The sequence below is a fragment of the Amblyomma maculatum genome, chromosome 11, assembly GCF_055883805.1.
Source record: "Amblyomma maculatum isolate TAMU_Amacu chromosome 11, ASM5588380v1, whole genome shotgun sequence".
Lineage (NCBI taxonomy): Eukaryota > Metazoa > Arthropoda > Arachnida > Ixodida > Ixodidae > Amblyomma > Amblyomma maculatum.
The window spans coordinates 39,591,232-39,618,171 of record NC_139354.1 but is presented as its reverse complement, the minus strand read 5'-3'; the positions used below and the strand labels follow the sequence as shown (position 1 = coordinate 39,618,171).

Sequence of the window (26,940 nt, the reverse complement as noted above, 5' to 3'; positions counted from 1 at the left end):
CAAAACGAGCGCATTGCTCTTTTTACGACTTCTCAGTCGGGGCCTGCCTGCTACACTGTCCTCTCTGAGCGAGAATCAGAACCAGAACCGTCAGCAACTGCGCGGCGCGCTCTTAAATAGCCAGCGCAGAACCTTCTAGACGCGGAGGAGGAACGGAAAACAGCTTAGCGCTGCCAAAGCTATGCCTTCCCCCCTTGGCCTTCTGGAGAGGCGTCGAACTTTCTCGAACATGGTCAGCACGCGCGGCCCTCCCGCGCGAAGCGAGGAGGAGGGCCGGGACCGTGCGGGGAATGCACGCTTGACTCCGCGCATGGCGACGAGGGCGAGGAGGCGCAGCGCGGTGGCCGAGATGGCGTAATCGGTCGCGTCGCTTTCTCGTAGCTTGGAGACGAAGCGAGGAGGAGGGCCGGGACCGTGCGGGGGAATGCACGCTTGACTCCGCGCATGGCGACGAGGGCGAGGAGGCGCAGCGCGGTGGCCGAGATGACGTAATCGGTCGCGTCGCTTTCTCGTAGCTTGGAGAACATTCCATCGCCGTTTTCTGCGGCGCCCGCGCCGAAACATTAAAGAAAGGACCACCGCGGCCTTACACTGTCCAAGCGTTAAGCTAGCATCTTTTCAAGTCAGGTTTATATTTTCGCCAAATGCGGCATGCCGGTACATTCAAGATGGACATTTGTTCCTGTTTAGAATCCCGAGGCACGGGATACGTTTCGTCGACGACGAAGACATGAGCAGCATTAAAGGGTTGTTTGTCAGGTACCTATCTCCACTTCGTTTCAGCACCAGTAGGACAGTACAGCACAATCGGTATACATCGGAGCGACTGGAATATGCTCATATAGGCACCGTGCAGGATTAACTCGCGGTGCGACGCGCGCGCCCCTCGCGGCGGGAAGAACAGTTTGGTAGGGAGACGTGCGCCCGGCCGTGCAGCGGAGACGCGGCGGATCTGCTGTGCGTGGGGCGCATTTGCCATTCGTTCTTTCGATTCGCGGCATTCTATGGTTACAAATGAATTGCTAGGTTGCAGTCCATGCATTGCTGCGGTTGCACACATTTTCACTGGCCTGATAAAATATTTTTTGCGTCACCGAATAAGCTTTACGACCCGAAGAGACGCTAAGTGCGAATCTCTGCCTTCCAAGGAGCAGTGAGCTGGCAATCATGCCAGGGTATTGCCGCGTCCAGATTTACCGCGAAGCATTTTTTTCGAAAGAGGACACACTATGCCTTCACCTGCATTAGCATCCTTTCCCAACCTGCAAAAAAAATAATATTTAAAGGAATTGGGCAACTCGCATCAGTGCTACTGGGACCGCCGTGCACGCCCAGTGGGCCGCGCTCGTGAATGCAGTTGTTCATTGCATAATTTTTATGTATGCTGTCCTGTGGTCTATATTTCCCTGTCTACGATAGCTTGCATAAGCACCAGTACAATGCAGAGAGCAATCAACAGGAATGGAGCGTTTTAATGGCGCATTTACTATGTCTTGAGCATTAGTTTCGCGAATTTACCTTGCCAACTTTTTTTTTGCTTGCTTGCTTGCTTTCATTCTTTTTTTCCTCCCTCTCAGCTCGTTCCTTTTTTTCTTTTCCTTCACTGTCCGCTTCGTCCTCCTCTGTAGATGTGATTCAGGAGATGTCATTCCATACGCTTTATTCATTTAGTTGTGTTAATGACATTTCGATTTCTACTGAGCTGTTGAACCTCGAATGATAAGCTGTTTCTCATGCGATACTGCTCAATCGAGACTGTAGTAGTAAATAAGTAAAAAAAATGAATGTTATTTTTTTTACTTATTTGTGGACGCTCTGAACAGATCTGGCATTCATTACATGCCATCCTGCTCCAAACAAGTTGTCGAGCGGCTGACTGCCACCTGTTACCTTCCCCTGTCAAAACTTAATTTTGTGGCAGAGGACTTGAAAGTACCGTTAAAGAGGCATTAAGGATCGTTAAAAAAAAAAAAAAAAACAAACGAAAGAAAGAAAACTAGCATTCAAGTTGGGATGAGGCAGGACGTTCTTTCGACGAAAAAGAAAATTAAGCATGCTACAATTCTGACATGTGACAGAGAGGAAGACATGCATGTGTATTGGAAACTGTAGAGCGTTTGTGCAGGGCTGTAAGGGAGTTTTCATTCTCATAGCTGTGTCGCTGTATCAGCGACCGCGTGCTATCTGCCATCCTTTCCTTTATCGTCGAGAAAAGTGGCAACCGCCTCACCAGAAAACAGCTAAAGCTCTTCAAAATCCGTCTGCGTAATATAAGTGCCTGCGGCATTTTCAGGCCCCCGTAATCGCGTTCTAGAGTTTTCAGGCTTGTCGCTTTTTATTTTTTAGGCTTTTTTCTCTTCTCAGACTACAGCTTCATTCATTCCTATTCTTCTCCCATACTCGTTCCGTCCTTCTCGGCAGCTCAATTCCCCGCAGCTTTTTTTTTTTTCTCTCACCCGCCCCCGCTCGGGGCATTCGAGCTGGCCCTTGTGAAGCTGTACCACACTTGGGAGGAGGGGCGTTCGCCACAAATGTTTTTTTTTTATATTTTTCTACATTTTTACCGTGTTTTTTACGCCCCCCACCCTCCTACCACCTTCGTTTTTTGCTCGGCCTTCTCCAACTGCGCGCGCTTCTCCTGTCGTCTTCCGTTTAGCGTGTTTCTAGCCTAGAAAGAAACGCCTAACGGGCGGCCAGAGCTCGTCCCTGTCTCTGCGTCTTGTGTCGTGTAGCTCTCGCATTGTTTGTGCTTCGCTACGTCGCTCGAGCTGGCTGAAACTGCTACCATTTCGTTGCGCAGGCCGCCTTTTTCAAGCGCGCGCCCTACCCAGGCGGCCGCGCGTCTCCCTACCAAACTGTTCCGGCGCTCACTCGTGGCGCTGCCTGTTCGCCGCGAGTGCTGCCCCCTGGGTTTCTGCACGGGGCCTTTAGGCATTACTCCGCTGTATTACATGCGTTAGCGGGTGTTGCTACATGCGTTTCCGAGACCTGGAAACACGACTGGAAAGCCAGTTTCCTTTTGTACCAGGCATGGAAGGCTAGCATTATTATTGCAAAACTGCAGCTACAAATCTTTGATGATTAATAATTATATGACTGAAAGCAATGATGAAAAAAATACAAATTTCAGAAAGGCGGTTCACCATGTAATGCGTGCCGCATGTTCTCTTGTTTCCTGACGTCCGCCGGCACAGACATTAGTAAAATGTTTAAGCCATAATCTCATGAAGAAAACTGCTTTTTAATTTGCTAAAAGCATTAACATCACACTATCACGGCACCTCAGAGCTTGTGGCTTGGAAGCATAATTTAAAAATTAGGATGGCACAATACAAGCTGAGAAGCGGCCGTAGCGGGGGCGCTATATCCCTATACTGACAGGGCAAAGAGAGCGCGAGAGCCGATACAGCAACAGCCGGAAATTCTGGCGATAACTGTCTCACTTACGGGCAAGTCGAAGCAGTAACGTCCAGATATCACCCTATAAAAGCAGAGATGGCCGCCCAATTCAGGGACATGGCTGTTCTTTCGCTTTATGCAGTATTTAGATTTCCGGTTAATACTTACTGTTGAACGGAAGTGTTTGGTTTAAAAACAAGCGGATTAGTGTGTCAAACCACCTAATCTCTGTCGGACCGAAGAACCATAACAATGATGCGCCGAAATCATCACCATCGTGAGCCGCACGAGATCTCAATCAAAATAGAATGCTTCATTACTTAACCTCTAGTCAAATTGAATTTCTCACGTGCTGCCGGCCTTTCCAAAAGTGCAGCACACAATCACTGATACATGAAAGTTGCTCTGCGGTTTAGTTTGGATAGAGTTCGCTAAATTAATGTCTTAACCACCTGAGCAGCATTATAAACCTCTCGCGTTAAGAGTGTCAACTGAATAGCGCCCTACAGGTCCACGGACCAGTTTATACCTCCAGAAGTGCCGTAAATGCATTTTGGCAGCTGCATCTCAGCATTTGAAGGGTAAAGTGCTCTCAGAAGTGAGTGGTACGTATATAGATATATCAGGAATTTTTATGCTATGTAGTACAATAAACAGAAGAAAATAAACAAAAAATGCTGAGAAGTCGTTTTGAGCTGATACTCATTTACCCTGATCATGTTGTGCCTCCGCTGATTGACCATATCTTTGCGATCACCGAAAAAGCAAAGCAAAATCAGCTGCTTCGGCACACTGAAGCGTTAGCGTCGTGGCTAACCTGTCGAAGGTAACATCCGTCAATGGCAACAGCAGTGGATAATACCACAAGCATGATAGAAAGTTCAGCTTTCAGAGAATGTGCTCTTAGAAAACAGAACAATGGTCACAAAAAGATTATGAGACATTAAACCAGTTTTTATGAGGAAAGTTCTTGCTTGCCTGGGAAGAACCTGCCCTAAGTTAAATTCAATGACCAAATTCGGATATAACGAGTCGCTTTTATGTAATACAAAAGTTTTCGACCAATAATTGAATTAGGTGTTTGCCATGTGCTGCTTTTGGGTTGTGATTAAATTACGTAAATTACGCTCAGCGTCTTTGCAGGGAGTCAACATAAACAGAGCGCGGACGAATATTTTCAGTTTCGTTTTTTTCATCTGCAATACCGGCATTAGGAGGCGTCAAATTCAGAGGTGCCATATTGCATAAACCGCAATTAACAGATATCTGACATGTATTAAAACTCCAACAATGATTCGAAGGCTTCTCTTGTAGGCCGCTTGGTGGAAATAATGATCTAAAGTTTGAACTTCAGCCAAAATCAAAATATAACTTCAAACAAATAACAATTTTCCACTCTGTATCGGCGTCTTTACTGCACAAATATTTGAACTGCGCCCCCCCCCCCCTTCTCTGCCATATTTGTTAGCATGTGATCAAAATATAAGAGGTAAAATCACATGCATTCTCTTGAGAAACAAGGAGAGTTATGTTATTATAAACATAGTTAAGGCAGTTAAAGTAGCTTCGAAGTTTACTGATTGTCACAGTAGCCAAAGTAATCAGGCCAATACTGAAAACGAGAATAGCGCAGAACAATTGGACATTCCACCGGTAAGAAAGGATAAGTAAGGAAAGATTTTTGAAGTAATGCATCAGGGGAAACAAGCTAGTCATATGCATAACTGCTAATTGAGTTCGCCAGGCCTGGAGATTGCTTTTCTAGAATGGATTGGTTAAAATTTTTCTTCTGATCCAACCCATTAAAAAGCAACGCGTTGTTCTTGGGGCGTACAGGCATTCATTCATTAAAACAGAATAGTAATAATGACTATAACAAATATTGGATGGAATTTTTATTGCAGTGCACTGCAGTTTTTCGGCAAAATAAAAGAAAACATTTGTCAGCGTGACCTACTGCGATAGATGTTTCTATTAGAAGTGCCTAATGTGGCATAATGGAATTTCCAACAAAGAGGGGGGATATACGATGTACACAAAAGCACCCCCCTCGTGTCGCAGCATTTGCGCTCAATACACTTAGGCTGGCCAAAGAGCAGGAAGCATGTTCATTTTGGTCGAAAATGATGTGTACCGCACATATCGTGTTTGTCAGGATAATTCACTGAACTTACGAAAACACATTGTTTAGACCAATATTAGATAAGGCACTGTATATAGGAGCCATTACATTAATAAAAAGGGAGCGAGGCGTTAAAGCAATGCTGCTCGCTTGACACGCACAATATATGCATTCAATTAGCACAATATTTACGATATTTCCTGCGTCAATTGCTTGCACTTAGAATAGTCTAACCATGAAATTGACTTTAGAATACTCGGTAAATAGCAAAAATACGCAACAACGAAGAATTCACAAGGAATAGAACGAAATAACATGTCGATCCCGACATTCACCTAACACACTCCATTAGCGACCACATTCGATGGCGTTTGGTGCATGAAAATGCACGGCGAAATTCTGGGAGCTTGGCGACGCCATAGTTGCAACCCGCGTGTGCGGCGGAGTGGCTCAGGTCATTGGGACCCGGTACTGCGTCAACTGAGCCGCAAAGTGGCAGACAGGCACGTCTGAAAAACAGTCCATCGGTTGCTATAGACCGCCTAACGTCCTTCTTGACGTCCTCCATGTCACGCTCGATCTTCGTGTCCCGGGCTGCCTCTATAGCGTCCATCACGGAGAAAGCATCGTCAAACTGCTCCTCGCTGAGACGACCGCCCGGGATGTCGTATCGGTCGGTGAGGCAGGCAGCGATTTCCGCGTATTTTGCGGCCGTCTTTTCGCTCCACACAGAAGAAGTGTCATTTTGGTCAGGGAGGCTTTCGTACCGAGCATTGGCCAGGCGCGCAGCTCTTCTGAACACCAGTGTGAAAACCGTGGCGATGTTGATAAATTCCTCAGTGACCGACGCATAGTATATTGGCTCTGCACCCAAGAATTGCGGAATCACAATAGCCTTATTCTGCTGGTCAACGAAAATGTCTGTGCCTATGAAGACGTTCAATGTTGACGAGCTTAATTTAGTGCGTGCGCAAGACGGCGCAGCTTCGAGCTTGTAAATATCAACATAGTTTGTGACGAAGCTGCTAGACATGAGTAGGCGGGCTGCTCCAAAGCGGCTGCACTTGAGCTCCTGCAAGTTCATCACACTGCTCGGAAACAGGACGACGGTAAAATTACGAACATTGCGCTGGCACGCTTCCATATCCTCAGGGCTCATCCAGGTGCGGGAAGTAATGATGCGCATCAGCCTGGTCTGGAAATCGGTATAGATCTTGACCTTGTCAAGTACTGGTCTTTTGATAGAAAACATCATAGATATCGCACTTAACCACATTTCCTTGAAGACGGTCATCCCAGAACTAAAGCACGCTACTTGGACTGTGTCATTGTTTCGTGAGTCCCTGAGTTTGAAGTCGTTAACCAGCACGTGGGATAGAAGCAGAGATAGCAAGTAGACGGGCCTCGCTGCCTGTGTCGCTTTCACCAGTGTTGCCATCAAATCCGCGCAGATCTTGTTGAATTCCTTTACTTTCACCTTTGCCACAGCACTGGCGCCGTGCTCGACGAAGTGTTTTGTCCAGACAGCAGCTGTGAATGGCCCGCACGAAAGATCTGCGATCTTGCTCGGTGTAAGAGGTGCTCCTACAAGGCCTTTCCGACCCTTCCACGCTTCGTCGATGGCCAAGATTTCAGAGATGACTTCCTCACTAGGGCTGGGTTTACTGATGTTAGAGAGGACCCGACGTAGGTAGTCTGTTGTATCTTTAGACGGATCATCATAACCCATCTGCTTATGAAAGCTGCGGCCCCTCAGGATGGAGACGTGCGAGCCCTCAGATGGGGTACTGCGGACACTAATCTTGAAATAGTTGTGGAAGTTGTTGAGGTATGACAATCTGAAGCAGTACGCGAACAGTTCCTCCCAAGAGTTTTTCTCCAGCCACCTCCCGAGAGGTATATTCAATTCCTGCAGGAAGACACGTAAACGTTTTTTATGCAGATAAGCCTCAGGTTTAAAAAAATACATTAGATTAAGGAAAGCTGTCGGGCTAGTTTGTGCTGCATGACAATGGTGAACGGCGCTTAAATGACCGGACAGCACATAAAAGGCGTCAACACTGGCTAATAATCCCAACTTTAAGACAGAAGGCCACTGAACCACTTCATATGTACACCTGAGACAAACGCCCGCGAAAGTTAACAAATTGAACACACTTGGGTGCAAAGGTGTGAGACACAAAAGTGAAACAACAAAACATAAAAAATGGTTCCGGGGTCCTAAGCGATATCAAACCGCATGCCAAGCTTTTTTTGTAACGAAACCCACATTGGCTGCAAACGAGTTTTGCATATGGGCGGCACCGAGCCGTTGCCTACCAACCGCCGCAGTTGGCAGACGCCGCCCACTAGCCGCGCCATTTGGCAATCAAGGAGCAACCAGAAGATGTCTCGTCTTTAATGCTACAACATAGCTAGACATAGTGAGTAGCGCATCTTAACTATTCTCTAGCGCAACGATGATAGGTGCGATGATGATAGGTTATTCATCTGCGCATTTCGGGCGAGCGTTTACTCAGAATTGGACAGGATTGGATTAGACAAGATTAGATTGGACTGGAATGAACTGTTCTTGATTGGACTGGATTTTATTAGACTTGGTTTTGATTGGATTACATTAGACTGAACTAGATCGAATTACTCAGGATTTTATGGCATTAAATTGGTTTTGAAAGGAGTAGGCAGCACAGAGCTAGGCACATATGCCCTCGCTACATATATCCTGGCCTAGCTAATCTGCATTAAATTGGTTTTGAAAGGAGTAGGCAGCACAGAGCTAGGCACATATGCCCTCGCTACATATATCCTGGCCTAGCTAATCTAAGCCACGGCAAATTTTTCATCACTGCGCCTACTAAGGTGACACACAAAATAGTTAAAGCCATCGAAGTTTAAAGACTCAAGGATGAAAGAGGAAACACAATCTCGCTTAACTCTCGGATAGAGAGAGTACCTTCCTGTTTAATCATGCCCGATTTTGATTATGACTGTGCTAAGTTATTGTACCGCTCAATATTTTTACCATAAGCCTTTACAACTTTCTCACTTGCCCACGTGCATAAGCATTCCTCATCACTTTTGTGCCTATTGCGCCTCATCTTTTCCTTTTAGCAATGTTAATTGTTCACTTCACCTTCGATAGTTACCAATGCACGTGGTCTGTTGATTTTTGTTTTTTGTTTATGCATCTGGTCATTATATTCATACCCTTCATTGCATTCATCATGTTTTAAGCGTTTGTGTCATTCTAAGCTACACGTTCTTATTTTATTTCAGTATGTCGGTCCTGCTTTAGGAACTTGCTATCAAGGCATTTTTCACCGTGTTAGATTTTGCCTCTGAAAGAAGATTTTACTATGTAGTACATTTGTTAGTGTAGTATAATTTGTTATGCATAATTTTGGTATCATATTCTTTCATGTACTTGATTAATTGCCATTACTATATTTTGTACCTCTGTATTTTTATGCCCTTCCTGTTACGATCCCTGATGGGATTAACAGTATCGAATAAATAAATAAAATTTATCACCCTGTAACGCTGCTCCCTGCGGTTTTTTTTTTTTAATGCTAAGTGAGCTTTTTTTGAAGTCCAATTCTGTGCAGGATCCCAGAAATATCTTCAATGTTTTTACGTTTCGCATTCCCCATGTCAACGACGGCCATTATGTTAGCTATATTTCTTAACGTTAGAAGGAGTTTGTCTCGACGGTATATAAGCAGTGGTTCAGCACACATTTGGGATAAAGTTAACGTTCCAGAACCTGTGTATTTGTGCGTTCTGTTCCGGGCCAATGTGTAAGCGCTGTTAACCACCATTGAAACATGTTTAATGGCATACCGAGTCGAACACACACCGCGAAGGCTGAATATATGGGGACAAATTAAACGCCACCTTCAAGGGCATAACGTTGACCCATTACTAGTTCTGATCGGTAGTCCCTCTTGCGGATTATGCAGTTCTCGAATACACCGACCCTTCCTAAATTCCCCCGCACCACGCTTCCAAGAATACCAAGTGATTATATAAGCTGTTCGTTCCATCCTCCCACAATTTATTGGTTTAGCGTATACCTGGCAGATGGCGCTTATTGGCCTAATTGTTGCCTCTCTAATCCGGCACACACGTATTACCGTAGAATTGCAGGCTACATCATTATGTGGCAGACCACAGAACAGATATGAAGCACCCTTTCATCACGCCACACGAATGAGGCAGCGTGGCCTAATGTTAGCTTGCCTGAATGACGATCCAGTGGTTCCGGATTCGAATCACAACTTATCCTCGGTCATCGCCTCCTGAAGAAAGATGCCTGCTATATGTGCCAGAAACCTGCTGCTCTTACCTTTCCTTTTTTCTCCTTTCCACATGAGGTGGTATCTAGCGATCCTTGCGGTGCCCGCAGGCAACACACATTTGCGCATGCGCTTTCCGGTCAGCCGTTCCCGCTTCGACACCGCACCACCCCAACCTCCTTTGCAAAGACAGGGGTGCACCTGGCGCCATCTTTCGACGAACGAGCGCAACTGAAGGCACACTGACTTCAATGGGTAAGCGAGCGATGCCGCAGGCATCTTTCTAGAGGAGGCGATGCCTCGGTATATCTGCTTTTCAGCGTAATTATTTGTTTCAGTTGTGCCGCCCCCTTTTGACGTTAAGCCATTTGCAACCCATACATAATTTCCCGAGGATCTGGTGCCACCGTGATTTCCGCTAATCAAAAGCCTTAGCGATGCCATGCTAAAAATAAAGTGGGATATTTAAGCTCCACCTTTAAGCGTATGACACGATAGTGCAGGCTACTGCTAGACATATAAAGCCCCACATTCACCAAAGTGTTAACGTACGTGCTTGGCCTATGGGTAATGTGTGTGACTCAGAATGGAAGGGTCCTGGCAGGCTGATTCCGATGTCACTCTCTTAAATGAAAGGAAGAGCATGCGTTGGCAGCTCTTGCCAAAGGTAACGTTAGGTAAGCCTACATCCAGTCAGTGCACAGTGATGTCAGCTATCTCCCTCACAACACCAACCCCGACAATCAGGCCGGATGTTCTGGTGCATGGGGTCTTTAACCCTATCGTGTTAACATGTCGGCATGTTGACGCACGAATGGGGCGAGGTAACCTTGGTAGTCGGTGCTTAAGTTAAACCCTCCCCTTTTAATAGAAGACGTAGAACCCTGAGTATTTACAGCTGAAGAAGGTCAAAATCATTAAGTCTGTTCTTAGTTCCGAGCCTTCTGAACTACTCTTTCCAAATTGTAACTACTGCTCATGTTGACAAGTACCATGTCAAAAGCAAAGCAAAATGGTGCACCTGATTATTAGTTCACCAGCGTAAATACTTTTCTTGAAAACATACTCACCGTGACCACTTCATGCGCTACCTTCTTGATGTCTACCGGCGATTTCAAGAACTTCACACAGGACACGTAGTACGCCCGCGCCGTCTCGATCACTTGACTGTTTGGATCGCTTACATCAGTGCCAACCGACAGCACCCGATGTCGCCTTTCCAGGAAAATGTCGGCGGAGTCTCGCATAAACGTCGAAGGGTGGCGCTTTTCGTGGAGCCAGTGCCCGCAGACGTGAGAGTAGAAGTCGTCGCATGGATTCACCGCGGGGTCAGCGTAGCCCTTGAGTAACCTGCTCACCTGGGTCATGCAAGAGGCAAGCAGAGCGTGCTAGCCCTATTTGTCAGCAGAACATACATAACGCTTAATCATTAAACGCCTTTAGCGCTCATCGGTGGCGACTTAAATGCTATGTTCTGAGAGAGGCAGGCTTGTAACGGCACACTGGGTGACTCCCCAGTTCTGATAACCGCAGGGGGCACATCGTAGTAGAATTGGCAAAAAGAAATTATTTCCTCATCAGGAACACAATTTTCAGCTAACAGGGCAACCACCAAATAAACTTGGAAGCGTCTAAAAGGCGAGATTGATAATGAATTAGGCTGCATACTGTGCGGTTACCTGTGATCATGCTGGGCACTAAGGTAATGGCTGGAAAGTGTAGTTAGGATAAGATGCTAAAGTGTTGAATGAACCTGGACTTCAAGAAGAAATAAAAAAAAAGCTAGTGTAAAATAATATCCGCGTGGTTAGGTTCAAAACAAAGGATTCCAACTAATCAGTGCACAACGAATACTCGCATTCAACTAAGGACGACAACCTCAGTGTTCAAGCATTGAACGGTACAAAACGGATATCATTACGGAGTTCATATTAGACCGAAGGTTATGAATAAAAACTTCGAAGCAGGGAAACATTTCATCCGACAGTGCGATGAAAGCTCACAGAACTATCGAGGTTAGTTATTGCGCTTCAGGCGTACCGGCCAGAGGAACGATATTGTTGATAGGATAGAGCATGCTATAAATAAAGGTAGGAGCCTGAAAGTGGCCGAGACAGAACTGTATTTAGCAAAAATTACACATCTGAGTTTAGAGACGTGTCTAGGTAATTATAATAATGAATACGATAGCTAAAGATGTTGAGTAGTCAAAGTGATCAGACGCGATCTGCGTGGCTAGTTGATTGCGATTCATTTGTATCGCAACGCGACCACAATCGGGAAAAAAAAAGATGAAGATAGCACTGTCACCAGTTTGTTCTATCTGTATCTTTTTCCTGATTGAGTTTGCGCTGCTGATCAAAATGAATGCAATGAGGGTGATAATAACTGAGGTAGCAGTGCAGACTGACTGCGCGATGTGCCAGTAACCTAAATGAAGCCATGCAGTCTATTAAAAAACCATAGTGATATTAAGGCAAATATATTTGCTACGCTCTATATTTGTTTACGTACAGCTGTCAAAGGACACCAAAAATCGTCCTATTGCATACGAGACAGCACACCTACGAGCCTAAAAGTTACGGACCAGTCAGTTTACCATCGGATCCAAACAGTGTTCGCTAACATAATCGCAAGTACAATGAGCACAATTTGATCAAAGCTAATCCAATTCGCCATAGCCGCTTTTTTAAAGGCTATACGATTATATTATCTGTCCACATAATAAGGCAAGTAAAAGGAAAATGCGCAGACTATAACAAGAAGGTCGTATTAAGAGTTCGGAAATAGGTTCAGCAATAAAGAAAAACAATGAAAGACAAAACCCAAACTAATGATAAACCTGCGTTGCTCATTTCTGTTACTGAATTGAGACTGTCTACGTCAGTTAAAAAATAACACAGCAACCATGCTGTGGGATTATATGCAGGCCTAATTTAATCGCTCCAAGAGATGGGAGTTCCAATTCACCTCATCTGTCTCCTCAGAAACCTGTATGAAGGGAAAGAGGTCACAGTCAGAACTGGGCATGGTCTTACTGATTGGTTTCCGATTGAGAAAGCAGTGAGAGAAGTCTGCATACTGTCGCCCTGCCTATTTAACCTATATGCTGAGTGCATCATGAGGAAGGCTGGTCTGGACGAGTGTTCAGCTGGAGTGAAGATTGCTGGAAAACGTATCAACAATCTTAGATATGCGGATGATACCACTTTAATGGCAGAAAGTGAAGTGGAACTCAAGAGACTTCTGATGCGCGTACAAGAAGAGAGTGAGAAGTTTGGGCTTAAACTGAACATTAAAAATACAAAGATCATGGCGTATTGCCCTATCAAGTCCTGGAGCATCAAGGGACAAGAAGTGGAAGCTGTGACAGATTTTCTCTGCTTGGGCTCCAAGATTACCCCGGAAGGAGACTGCAGCCATTAAATTAGGAGACGCCTGCTTCTGGGACAGAGAGCCATAGTAAAGAGCAGATCGACATTAATCTGCCAACCAAGATCCGTATAACTCATGCTGTGGTCATTCTAGTTGTGATGTATGGATGCGAGAGTTGGACTGTGAAGAAAGGTGCTGGCGGAGACTCTTGAGAGTTCCTTGGACTGCCAGAAGATGAAATCAGTCGATGTTGTCGACCATAAACCCTGACTTGCTCATTGGAGGGTCAAATTTTAAAGTTAAAGCTCAGCTACTTGGTCGTCTGATGAGAAGAGAGGAGTCGCTGGAGAAAGATTTGATGTTGGGAAAGGTTGAGGGTCACCAGAGAAGGGGTAGGCAGCAAACGCGATGGTTAGATGGCATCTTCGAGGCGCTGCATATGAAGTTATGTGATGTTAGGAAAATAGTGAGAGACCGGAAAGCGTGGCGTGATATGGTCCAAAGGGTCACGAAGAGTCGGACACGACTGAACGACTGAACTGAACTGAACTGAATTTAATCTCACAAATACACGACAACAAACAGAAAGAGAGATTTCCCATCAGTACCTTGTAAGCATGAGATACGAGCGCACGAAACAAAAGCCCATATTTCAAAATCGACAATTTAGAAATATCTAACTGAAGTAATGGCAGACGGCCTGCAAAACGAGTTGCAAAAGATTGATGAAGCGCAATATACGTGTCACCATCGTTTTTAATTGTGTTTCGGAATAAAGTGCATCATCGCAACTAAGAGGTTCCTCGAACAACTGTGCCGGAAGAAAGCATTCCATGCTGATAGGCATTAAAGCACAGGCTAAAATTTGTTTTTAATATCATTCGAATTATTTATTTCACCCTAAGGATGTTCGCATCAAAGAGGGGGGCAGGGAAACAAAACAAAGGCAAATACAAGAGGAAGCAAGATACAATATGATGCTGTTGAAAATAGCTTTACGCCCGCCACCCTCGACACATCCTCGACACCCCCCATTTTTTATTGACAATGATCCATGCTTAGCGGAAACTTCTTCTGAAAAATGCAGCGGATTCCCCGACTGAGCACTTTGGCATCAGAACACCGACAGAAATCTCGCTGTGACGACCACCCTCGCCGCATTACCTAACTTCCCGGCGAATTAGTCTTGTTTCGGAAGCCTTTGAAAAGGGCCGGCTTACAGCAGAAAATGCTGGGATGCTATGTTACCTATATGATGATCCTCGGATGACTCGGCAAACTGAACTGAGAGATTGTGCGACTTATACGGTCAGTGAGCGACGTTGAGCGAATTCGGCACAAACTGAGCTTATGCATTTCGTACGCTTGAAGAAATGTCGTTCTCGCACAACTTCTAAATCGCTCAGAAGCGGCAGATGGGTGATGATGAGAACCTCAGCGTAAAACGAATGAGCAAAACAACGTAGGAGTGTTCAAGTGGGTACTGGTTCTGCGTGTTGACGCTTTGGCTTCAGTAACATTAGGTTAAATGGTGAAGTGAGTAGGATAATAATCTCGAAGTTGACTCACATTATTTGTTTCAAAGATTGGCCGGTGTTAATTCTGTTAAACCGATTATGTATAATTATTTAACAGAGATAATGGTAAAAAAGCTTGTGCTTTGGCACTATAGTGGTGTAAAAGAGAGCATTTACACCTATTTATACCATGAAACCCGAAAAAAACTCCATGCTTTGGCACTATAGTGTAATATTATTTAAGAAGGTATAATTGCTCTTTTCTGCACGATGAGACAAATGTTTTGTGGCTATGTGCCTAATTAGCTGCAGTGTCAGGTGTACTTGGGGGCCACCTGGAAGCTACGCCGTCAAATGGCGGAGGTCTAATCGTGACCTCTGCAATCACCTCTGGTGAAATGGTACGTTCAATCTCAGATCCTCAGGTATAGACAAACTCCTTAGTTTTAACCCTACTTGTGGCGCCACCTGGGAGCCACCATATCATACTACGGATGTTTAAACCTCCGTAAACTCAGTTAAATCGCTCGGCTAGTGCGCCTGCCCGTGTTATAACTTAACCAGTTCAATCTCACTACGATGATAATGTTAGTGTGAAAGCACGAAAAAAAAAACACTACAAGGCCATAATCTGTCACCAGGCATTAATGTTCTAACTGTCTTTGTGTACTGGCGAACATGAAATGCCATTGGGGAGCCTGGCGCATAGGAGCCGCTATACGGAACTAAGTTTGATTTGCCCATGCGAAGCTACGTGGTTGTGACCTGAGGAAACAGATTTGCCAATCGGAGCGATGACACAAACGATATCTGGCAATTTTCTTCGCAAGTAGCATTGAGCGTACGAGCACTTTTGCGCATAAAGCCGCCTAACCAAGTCAATGCGCTGAACTTCAGTCGTACTCACCTCTCTACACTTGGCCGTTGTGCACTCGTAGTCCACCTTGAAAATTTCAATGGGGCCCCAAACGGCGAAGACGGTAGCCGCTGCGGCAATGGCGAGCACGGTTGCACCAATCAGAGCCACCTTCCGCCAAAAGGATCCGACTGCAAGTTTTTGGGATTACAGCACACGCATGCTCAAGAGCCAAACAGTTGTTTCCCCGACTTCGCCTCACTAATATAAAAAAACATCATACCAGAAATATTGCGCAGTTGCACATATCTTCTTTGTGATTATTGCAGTGTTTAGGCCGTCAAAAAAGCCCATAGAGAGTACTACAAACCGCCAGTGTTGTGAATAATTGCTAATTGAAATGCAAAGAATTGAATAACAAGTGCCGAAACTTCACATACGACAAGTACGATTCTTGCGGCATATACATTTGGGTGTTGCGTTTTTATAGCATGCCTTATATTGCGCTTTCATCGCCACAAAGAAACCTCCGGCACATTAAAGATTGCCTCAATCACTTTTTTATGCGCTACACCTGCCAAATACCACCTGCCAGGGGCATGATAGTCACATTCAGAGTGGTAGCTCAGTTCAGGAAACACGTTGTCTGTGGTTATATGTATTTTTCTGACCTTAAAGGAAATAAAATGAGCATTACCCCTACTGTTCAGCGGCTTGATTTCGATACCAAGATGGCGCAGCCTGGCTGTGGCCACCGCACGAAAGCAATATGCGATTGCCTCTCTCCCCCGTTGTGGACTGCATGTCGCTGTTTTCATTAACTTCTATTCATGAGCAATGGATTCGTAACAGACCGCTACTTCACTGCCTTCGTAAGGCACCGCAAGTACCTCAATATTACAGCGCACTGCGACAGATGTATACAATTATCGATTTAGCTGGCTTCTGCGGTGCAACCCATCTGGAAACCTGGCAGATGACCGAACGAAAGAACGCTACCTTTAGAAAGTTTGCGCATTCTGGGAGTAATCAGGTGACATAGGGAACCTAGCTGTGAAGTCTTCAAGGCTCAGACTTTCCCTTCAAGCCAGTCTTAGTAGACACACTTAGTTTAGACCGCTGGCTGGAGAGTAAAACTTATGCCGTCACCAGTGCCGACTTATTTCGCTCTACGAGAAGCCTTGCGAGACCATTGCCAATGCTTTGATATGGTTCGAAGACTTTGCAATAATAGTGTACATTGCGTTAAAGGAAACTCCGCAGATTGTTTGTGTTCACACATCGAAACCAAATTTCAAAACTTATATTCTTCATGAGGTTCTTAACATCGAAGTGACGTGCCTTACCTGAATGCACCGTACTTCGTCCGCAATACAGTTGTCCGTACAGGGCTTCCTATACTTATGACACCATGGGCTCGTCGGGCGCCCTCGAAGAACGTGATTCGAGAGTGGGTTCGCTACATCTTAGCGGAATCACATAATAGTTTATTCTTTTGAGCGCGATGTGGTGTATGCACCAAGAGCGATGTGATGAAAAACTCGTGCTCAGACGTTGCCCAACGACGACAACGGGCGTAATATACCGTAAGCATCCTGGTCAAAACAACTTTTCCGAATGGTATACGCCATTCGGCGCACCAACAATGAAAAACTTTGCGTGTGCTTGCTTGGAGCACTTAGCAGTAGAATGTTATGAAGGTTACATGTACCTTCTAGAAACTTTTGAAATTGATAAAGCTGCGCTCAGTAGCACTTTAATGCAGGTTCTGTACAAACGTTTTTCGAGTACAACGACTCATCGAAACGTCAGCCCACCAAAGTGTGGCCCTAAAGGAGAAATGGGTTTCGGTAAAGGCAGAGAAAAGCTCGAATAGAGTGCCAGCCCAAAAGGGGTATCTTATACGGCAACAATTCAATGTTTTCATTATTATAAATGTTTTTTTTTGAAGGCGCCATACGCTCACGCTGACGCAAGCTAGCCTGAGAACCCCCCCCCCCCCCCCCCCCCCCCCCCCCGTTGTGTATAAGAAAGCGCAGCCTTTTCTGCGTACGTGGAAGAAAGGAAGAAAATATGTGATTTCATAGGACACCTTGTAGTTTTAGTTTAATTTACTGGACAATTCTAACTACAGAGCCGATGAGTACTACGTTATTTCTGAAGAGGAAGATGCTTTTGTGCTTGGAAACAATGAAAAGAGCGATGGCGATAATGTTCCGCCAGCTCTGCCTGTTCCGATTAAGGCAAATTCAAAAGAATTGTCGGCAAGTCTTGCTGAGCAAGGAGAAACACAGGAAAAAAAACCTCAAGAAGGCATCTGAAAGTTTACATATTATGGACAGCCGGCGGGACATGCCGAAGTACATTACGACGATTCCCATCAATCACAATATGTATGATCGTAAAGGATCTCGGCACAATTCCCAGCTTGAAACATTCATGCTGTATTCATGTCTTAAGTGGTTGCTGGGACATAATCTGCTCCACATAATGAACGCGCCCTGTGTATTTAGTGTGACATGCGCTGTCGTCCGTTTTTCTTCTTGAGGTGAAAACCCTAATAGTCTCGTCAGTGTCCGTCCGGGAGAAGTGACACTTCTTCGCGAGATACCGAGAAAGAGTGAACTCGTCACCAGTGACGTTATCTGTCATGACCGTATGTGACGTCATCGTGACGTCATACACGGTCATGACCGATGACATCACAGATGATGACGTCACAATCTCGCGGTATCTCGCAAAAGATGTGTGAGGCAATAAACACTTAAGTTGAAAATTAAAATGACCAGCAGCCGAATACCCAACAAAAGACAGAGTCAGAGAAAGATTTACACTGAAATGTTTCTTGCTTTTGTCATCACGCGAAAAGCCTGCCTCATCTCTTATTTCAGGCTAGGACTGGCAGAAAAGACCAAAACAGAGAGGAACGTCACATCGGGTCATGATCGATGGCATCACCACGCAATTCACGTCTATATGAACCTAACCCCATCGGAAGTCTAATGCTGCACGTTTCATTTGGCGCTTACACGAACGTCGCACCACAGCATAAACAAGCAGACGCAGTAAAGCAGGAATCAGGGGCGTTTCAAACAAAGGCTTTCGCCTCATCGTACTTCAGTGGTCCAAATTGCCACAGACATTTGTTTTCTTTTTTTTTTGTGAACAACAATTTTCACTCGATTTTATGGGAAAGTTTACGCCACTTTTCCAGAAAGTCCGTAATGATCAAAGAGCCTAAATTCGTTTTTCTTTTTCCATCCACCAAAAAATGAATGTTAGTTTCTGCATAAAAATAAATGTGTACGCACTCCTCGGCATTTAACAGGCAGCAGCTATCTCTCAAAGGACAACGCCCGCTGTGCTCCTCCAGTGATTGCCGTGGCAGCGGGTCGGACAATAAGGGCGTCTCATTCGGTCAAAATTTGTTAATGAATCTCTTTCAGCACTGGTATCTGGGGAATTGATTTCTGCTCTTCGCATAGTTGCCAAAGGTGCATAGCACGGCTCCCGGCAATCATGAGATAAAACATAAAGGCCTGCGCAGCTTGGCGAATCACCCGATGACGTCACAAACCTTGTCACACCATGGAGACCACGGAGATAAGGTTTTACGGTTTGGTCTTGTGATTTTCGTTATTGAAATGTTGAAATTAGCTTGGGGTTGTGTTTGGGTTGCGCACATAATGAGGTTATTAGGAACGGGACAATCATTAACAAAGAAAAGTTGAGAAATCGCCCCAGTCGTCCCATAATTCACCATTTTAGAAGCGACTGCAAGTGTGAACACATTCTATCCCACACGCTATTCGTCCGCTCAGCAGAGATGGTACAGAATAAATTTACGAGCCATAAGTAGTTGAAGTACAGTCGACAACTGGTCTATCTGATGTCAGAGGCAGTAGCTGCACACAGCAGGGCTCATGAATGATCGGCCCGTAACACGCCTTCCGGTATAAGAGCGATATGCACAGGTGAAAGATATCCTGTTCTTACCTGGAGGCGCTGCTTTGCTTGGTGACTCCATTGCCTTTGGAGACCTTGCCCGACCTGGTGTTACAGGTGGCGTTATCGGAGCTATTTTCGGCACTGGAAATGACGATAACTTCCATAAGCACTACAAGAATCCCATTTCGAACAATAATTACTGGAATATGCGGAAGAACATTGTGCCTGACCCTAGGGAACGTAACTAAAACAAATAATGAGTAAAGAGTATTGAGAATCAAAACTTTTTTCCCGCTTGTTTTCTTAATGAAACATTTCTTTTGACTCTTTAAACGTAGGCCTAAATCGTTCATCCTAATCTTTTCTGTGGAATGAATGGCGAATCGCAATATCAACTGTCGTTTGGGCAGGATAGCCTAGTGCGCTTTAAACAGCCTCGCCAATTCGACAGAGACATATACTACGCATTTGGTAGCCGTAGGCTCACAAGACACACTGCTGCACTAAAAGTGTTAGCTCTGTCCTTACAATCCACATAGTCCGCTGCATCAGCATTGGTTAATGGGCGGATCGCAATGGCTTTTTCGATGTCTTCACGTCCTGGAAAGAGAGCAACAAGAATAAAGCACAGAGGACAATGCGCCAAACAAATATCAGCAAGAAAGACGGTATATAGACAGAAAAAAAGGACAGGACCAACCCTCCCAACATCATGTGCACATGATGTTGGTAGGGTTTAACATGTGCACTTTCTCATGCATAAGTAGCGCTCAAATATTTTAGTAAAAATCGAAAGTTTTTCAGGCATCTGTTTTTGTTTCAGAGAAACCCGACGTCTACGAGTCGGCTCGCCTCCGAAATATCGGATAGCACTAAAAAAAAAAAAAATATGTTAAGGAGAATTGTCAAGTTTCACTTACAAACCCAATCAGAGAGACAATTCTATCTATTTGCCGAGGCACTGCACTGTGAACGGAATCTTTAGTTCCTACAGATGTGGTATTTTGGCTAAAATGTTTTAAAAGCTACACTTATGAGCGCTTTCTTATGTTTAAGCGCTTATGATTAATGCCCCGGATTTGGTGGCCACTTTCAGAAGAAGAGACGCAAGGCACTCATTTACTTTTTGACGCAAATGCACGTTAATGAACCTGAAGTGGTCGAAATTAACTCCTAGTCATAGCCCTCGTCGCCCATTACAGCCTATGCTGCTTTGAGATCTTCCGTCGTAAGAGAAGCTAATAAGTGTTAATAACGCAGAAATAAATATTGTAATTACGCAGCGTTTTATTGTATTTAATTACACACACTTCTTTAGTGGTGTATCATGCACTTTTAGCTTTCGATTGAGCTGCTACGAGAAAACCTCACGACTGCGCAATGCTGTACCTGCCACGATTCAGAAATTCACGCCATGTTAATGCCGTTATACTACTTTGTGGCAATGTTAGTCTTATTGAAACGGATTTAAAAAGGAAACCTTGATGTTCTCCCACGACGATTCATTTTATACCAGATTTACAAAGAAAATGTAGTGACGTAGTGCACGTTATCTTTAGAATAAGTTTTGGCGAATGCTACAGGTTTACACTTCGCAAAATGAAACGCGCTACAGCAAATTCGAAGAGGGGAAACATAAACACTTACTTTGAGTCGGTGCTGCAAGCGTAAGAAAATCAACTGGTTACTGTAAAACACTGTCTTTCTACCACATAGCCAAATTTTAAACTAAAAATCTCGGCAGAAGACCTATAGGTGCCGCTAAGAGGCATGCTTATTTATAGACGCACGTAACGCTATATTGTTAATTGAATGGATTATAGGGAGCTTGATTCGTTAGCCAGAGGAAATGAGTTCAATCACGACCGTGACGGCTGCGTTTCGGTTCAGATGAGACGCAAGGCATCCGTCTTATGTGTAATGTCAGTTCACGCCTAAGAAACCAAAGTGGTCGAAGATATAACCTTTAATGACTGCGCTGCTAATAGGCCAAATCGTTACGAGATATCAGGCCCCGCATACATAGACGAATTGCAAAATCAGCTGTATTATGTGAGAAATAGTGGGCGTACTACAAATATTGACTGGCCAAGTACTTTGTGTTTAGTACGCTATCATTCGTGCTTGAATAATTATTTTGCAGGGAAAGTGGAAGCAGTGTGGCCTGTCTGCTATGATTATGAGCTATATTGCAATCAATCTACAAACCTGTCGCGATTGAGGAGAGGCTAGAGGGTGACGAGTTTGGGCTACAATCTCTGACAAAGCGCCGGAGTGGTGATCGAGAATTCAAAAACAAAGGCCTTGTCGTGACGCTGGGGCTACGTCGACCCGGCCTTCACTTGGTAGCGTGCAGAGACTCGGGGTTGAAGTAGGATTGAATCTTCGAAGTTGGTGAAATATGTACAAGCAGGTTTAATGGCACTTTGAGAAACTTATTTACAAGATTATTTACACGAAAAAGAAGGGTACATCAGCAAAATGGCAAGCGTTAAGAGTTCATAGCGAGAAGCGACTGGATGAGCCGTTTACCCAGGGCCCAGAGCGACATTTAGTGCTCTGCAGCGTCCTTAAAACCCCCTATGTCCAGCCCCTCTCTGAAGATGCTGACCAACCAAATCCAGGGCACGCCCCTCAGGTATCGGCATCCAATCGAACACATCACTGCACTGATGGTCTGAAGCACTGACTGGTCCGGCATTCATTCGTTGGGCGTGATCACTTGTTGGCGGGAAAAGCTTGGGAACGGCGAGGAGAGGAGGTACATTTCTATTCTTCAGCAAAGAAACCACAGGCTGGTTCTGACAAGTGGTTTTACTTCTCAGAAACCCGAGTGCACGTGGCGCCGCATCCGCTCCCAGCATTGTCCGTTTTCGACAATTGCAAATCTTTCCTGCATTCCTGGGAAATCACTTAATGGCTGTATGCGTCATGCTCCTTTCTTGTCCTGCACGTCAGCGGACATGTCACTCTGTCGTCTCCTTTGGAAAGTAGGCATTCCTCACTGGACGATAGGGCTTATCGACTGGAAGGGTGAACAAAAGAAAGAAAGCACTTCCTGCATTTCCCGCAGGGGGACGTTTCTTTGTGTTTTTCCAGACGTTCTCTTGGCAGGGTCAATTTGGCATTTGCAGAGTGTCCACAAAGCAAAACAGGCTTACAAAACAGGATTCCTGGAAACAGGCTCACTTAGAGCCATTGGACCATCACCACATATTCACAGCACTTATCCATGCCCACAGGCGAACAATAGAGCGCGCAAATGCGGATGCTTGGTCGTAACAGCCTCCTCCCCCGCCAGAAGAGTCTCGGAGGGCAGCAGTCCCAGCTGCTGCATGAAGAGACGACTTAATGGCCTGCACGTGAACGCTTGAAGCTCGCTGTTGCTTGTCGCGTTGTCTTGATTGTTGTAGGCCAAATTGCTCGAGCTGTCTGAAACTCAACCACATGTCGAAGCAAGCACTCGGCTCCCGTCTGAAGAGACCAGGTTAAAAGAAAACTGCCATTGTTGTTCGAGAAAAGCCCACTCTCAAGACGTTCAGGACCCACGTATTCCTAGAAAACCAAACGTGCTGCTTTACATAGCCACACATATACAAGCGCACGAAAAAAAAAAAAAAACCTGATTATCAATTTGGATACATGGTGAGGAACATCTCGGACCGCTTAGAAAGAGCGGCTAAGCGCGTCCGCATTCCCATTTAACTTCCCCTTTTTGTATCTTATTTCAAAATTGTACTGCTGTAAAATCAAGCTCCACCTAAGAAGGCGACTTTTCTTCGATGTCGCAGTTTGCAGCCAAGCCAGGGGACAATGGTCCGTCTCTACGGTGAATTTGGCCCCTCCAAGATAGCACTGCAATTTTTGAATGGCCCATACAATGCAAGCGCATTCTTTCTCTGACGCGCAATAAGCCCTCTCTCTAGTACTCAGTTTTCTGCTCAAGTAGAGCACGGGGTGCTCATTACCGTCGTCATCTCTCTGGCAGAGAACAGCACCTAACCCTCGATCACTGGCATCACACTGGACCGTGAATTCTCGGCCATAGTCTGGAGCTCGCAATACCGGACGGCTAATCAGCACAGCCTTCAGGTTTACGAAGGAGGCTTCCTTTTGTTCGTCCCAGACTACATTTGTCGGTTCTGTCTTGCGGAGAGCGTCGGTCAGAGGGCTAGCCAAAGCTGAATAGTTAGGGATGTAGTGATTGTAGTACCCTGTCAGACCCAGGAATGCTCGAATTTCCGTCTTCGTGCTCGGCCGCGGATAGTCTGCTACCGCAGAAATCTTAATCTCGCTGGGTTTCCTGAAACCCTGACCTACATTGTGACCCAAGTAGTCCACGGTCGCCCTTGCCAGGCAACATTTCTCGGCCTTTACGGTTAGTCCAGCTTCACGCAAAAGGCTCAGTACAGCTCTTAGATGTACCATATGGTCCGCCCATGAGTCGGAAAAAACCGCAATGTCGTCTAAATAAGGCACCGCGAATGTTTCACACCCCTTTAAAACCCTATCCATGAGTCGGGAAAAACAAAATGGAGCATTTTTGAGCCCGAAACTCATCATTGTTGGCTGGTAGCTGCCCGTCGGAGTGACGAAAGCCGCGTATCTGCTGGCGCGTTCAGTGAGCGGTACTTGCCTGTATCCTCGAGTAAGGTCCAGCGTAGTCACATATGCCGCTCTACTGACCTGTTCTACTCTCTCCTCAATATTCGGAATAGGATACACTTGATCCCTGGTGAGAGAATTTAGCTTTCGGTAGTCTACCACAGGCCTAGGGTCTTTACCTGGAGCTTCTACTAAGATCATAGGCGAAGCATAATCGCTTTCCGAGGGTTTTATTACTCCCAATTCCAGCATGCGAGTTACTTCCCTATCCAGAATTTCTCTTTGCCTTGGAGAAAATCGGTAGCACCTTGATCGCACTGGCACGTCTGAAGTCAGCTCAATATCGTGCTCAGTCAAATCAGTTCTGCCTGGCCTGTCCACGAAGCAGGCCTCAAACTCTGTTATTATCTCGCCCAGATCGGACAGCTGGGATTTCTTTAGTTCTCCTCTCTGCTCCGTCTTTTTGAGAAGCTCCTGAGCGTTGCTTCCCTTTCCGCTGAGGCAAATCAAGTTGTCCCCCATCTCCTCGGGAAGGTTTAACGTTAGATTTACCACGGCTTCCCTCTGCACATAAGGCTTCATAAGATTGCAATGATAAATGCGCACTTCTTTACGCCTACCGGGAATTTTCACTGCGTAGTTAGTGTTAGAAAGCTTTGCAACGACTTCAGCCGGTCCTTCCCACTGTACTTCGAGCTTATTCTGCCTTGAACTTCTCAGCAACATCACCTGGTCCCCGATACAAAACGTCCTTTGACGGGCTGTCTTATCATAGTACACCTTGGAACGAGCCTGGGCTGACTTCATGCTGGCCTCAACGAGTTCCTTAGTGTTATGTAAGCGATTCAAGAGGTTCAGAATGAATTCTACTACTGTTGGGTCTTCTCCGCGCCCCTCCCAGGCTTCGCGCACCATTCGCAAAGGTGAGCGCAGTGACCTTCCGTACACCAACTCGGCTGGGCTAAATCCAGTGGATTCGTGCGGCACTGACCGCAAAGCGAAAAGCGCTGCAGGCAGGCAGGTATCCCATTCGCGCTTGTTTTCATAGCACAGTCCCCTCAGGACTCGTTTGAGAACAGAGTGCCATCTTTCTACGCTGTTGCTCTGCGGATGATGGATCGAGCTATGCACTACCTTAATGCCGCATCGCTCGAGAAATGAGGTGGTGAGGACACTCGTGAAAACGCTACCCTGATCACTTTGGACCTCGGAAGGGAATCCAACTCGTGCAAACACTGACAGCAGCGAATCCACTACACTCTCGGACGTCACCTCGCGCAGCGGAACAGCCTCTGGAAACTTTGTGGCTGGGCATAACATAGTGAGGATATAACGGTACCCTGACTCTGTCACAGGAAGTGGCCCAACTACATCTATTACTAACCGGTGAAACGGCTCGGTAATGATTGGTACTAACACCATCGGAGCTTTCCACTTATCTTGCGCCTTTCCAACCCGCTGGCACGTGTCGCATGACCGTACAAAATTTTCCGTGTCCTTAAAACATCCAGGCCAATAGTATTCTTGCAACAGCCTCTGCTTTGTTTTCTTTATTCCAAGGTGACATGACCACGAGCTGCCATGGGAAAGTCGCAGTAAGTCTCCGCGGTACTTTTGGGGAACGACTAATTGGTCCCGCTCTACTCCGCGCTTATCCTTGAATAAGCGATACAGCACTCCCTTTCTCATCTCGAAAGAAATATTGTTTGCTGTCTTAGTGGCGCGGTGGCGCTCCCTTATCTCCTGTATCTTGGGATCATTGGCTTGCTCTATAGCTAAGTCCTCTCGGGTTCCACTTAAAAGTCTCGTGAGATTACTAGACACTGGCGGCAAGAGGTTACTCTCAAGAACGTCCTCATTCCGCGTCTCATCAAGCTCCCTTTCAAGTTGACATATCTGAGATGCCTCGCTCTCAAAGTTTTCTGACCTGCTATCTTCCGCATTTACCACTGTTTTAACTGCCGTTTCCTCCGCTGTGGATTTTTCTGGAATGAGCAGTGTAGCTAGTTCTCGCGCCTTTGAACGTGTTAAGGCTTGCACAACTCTGTCTCCGAAAAGGATGCCCCTCTTTCGCAGCAGCATGTCCGATTTGTTGGAGAACAAATACGGATAGCACTTAGGAAGCTTTCCTGAAACGGCAGCCTCGGTTGTTAATTCGCCGAAAGGGCCCTCGATGACCACGTTCGCGATCGGCAAGCACACACTCTGTTCCTCAACTACCTGTCGGATCCATGCACACTGTCCTGTATAGTCGGAAGGCGATACATACGCCGGATGGACAACATCCATCGTTGCGGCCGAATCGCGCAGTACCTTGCAAGGCTTCCCGTTGACTACTAGGTCATGCAGGTAGGGTTCTAAAAGCTGCATATTTTCATCGCAGTCCCTGACATACGAGAAAGCAATCTTTTCTTTCCGGCAGTTGACGGCAATGTGACCCTTCTCATTACACCTAAAGCATGTGAGCGGCTTCCTAGCCTCAAGCTTATTCTTTGTGTTCTGCACGTTGGTCACTTCCCCACTTTTCTCACTGCCGTCCTTTCTAGGGAATTTGCCTGAAGAAACCTTCATTTCTTCGTTTCCAACTCTAGCAAAGTGCCTTTCCTGACGGTTTTTCACACTGAACTTGGGATTGCGGGGCCTATCCACTGCTGGGTTGCTGAATTGTCGGCGCGAAGCATACTCCTCAATAAGTTCGGCAGCTTCAGTTGCCGACTTAATTTCGCCTCGGTCCTGTAACCAATTTCTTTCTTTTTCTGGGAGGCAGTTATAAAACTGCTCCAAAAGAATTCGCTCGACTACAGCGTCCCTATCACTGTAGGA

The 26,940-nt window shown here is 45.7% G+C and overlaps 1 protein-coding gene across 1 annotated transcript in view; it reads right to left on the bottom strand.

The window, feature by feature from the left end:
• Positions 1-5,852: 5,852 nt before the first annotated feature.
• LOC146173596 (uncharacterized) overlaps positions 5,853-26,940 on the bottom strand; it is a 34,507-nt gene continuing 13,419 nt past the window's right edge. Inside the window, exons 3-6 of the mRNA XM_084585227.1 lie at positions 20,041-20,112; positions 15,616-15,755; positions 10,887-11,174; positions 5,853-7,430 (exon numbers count right to left, since the gene is read on the bottom strand). Of these exons, the coding sequence (XP_084441353.1) occupies positions 5,853-7,430; positions 10,887-11,174; positions 15,616-15,755; positions 20,041-20,112 (2,078 nt within the window). The remainder of the gene's footprint in view (positions 7,431-10,886; positions 11,175-15,615; positions 15,756-20,040; positions 20,113-26,940) is intronic.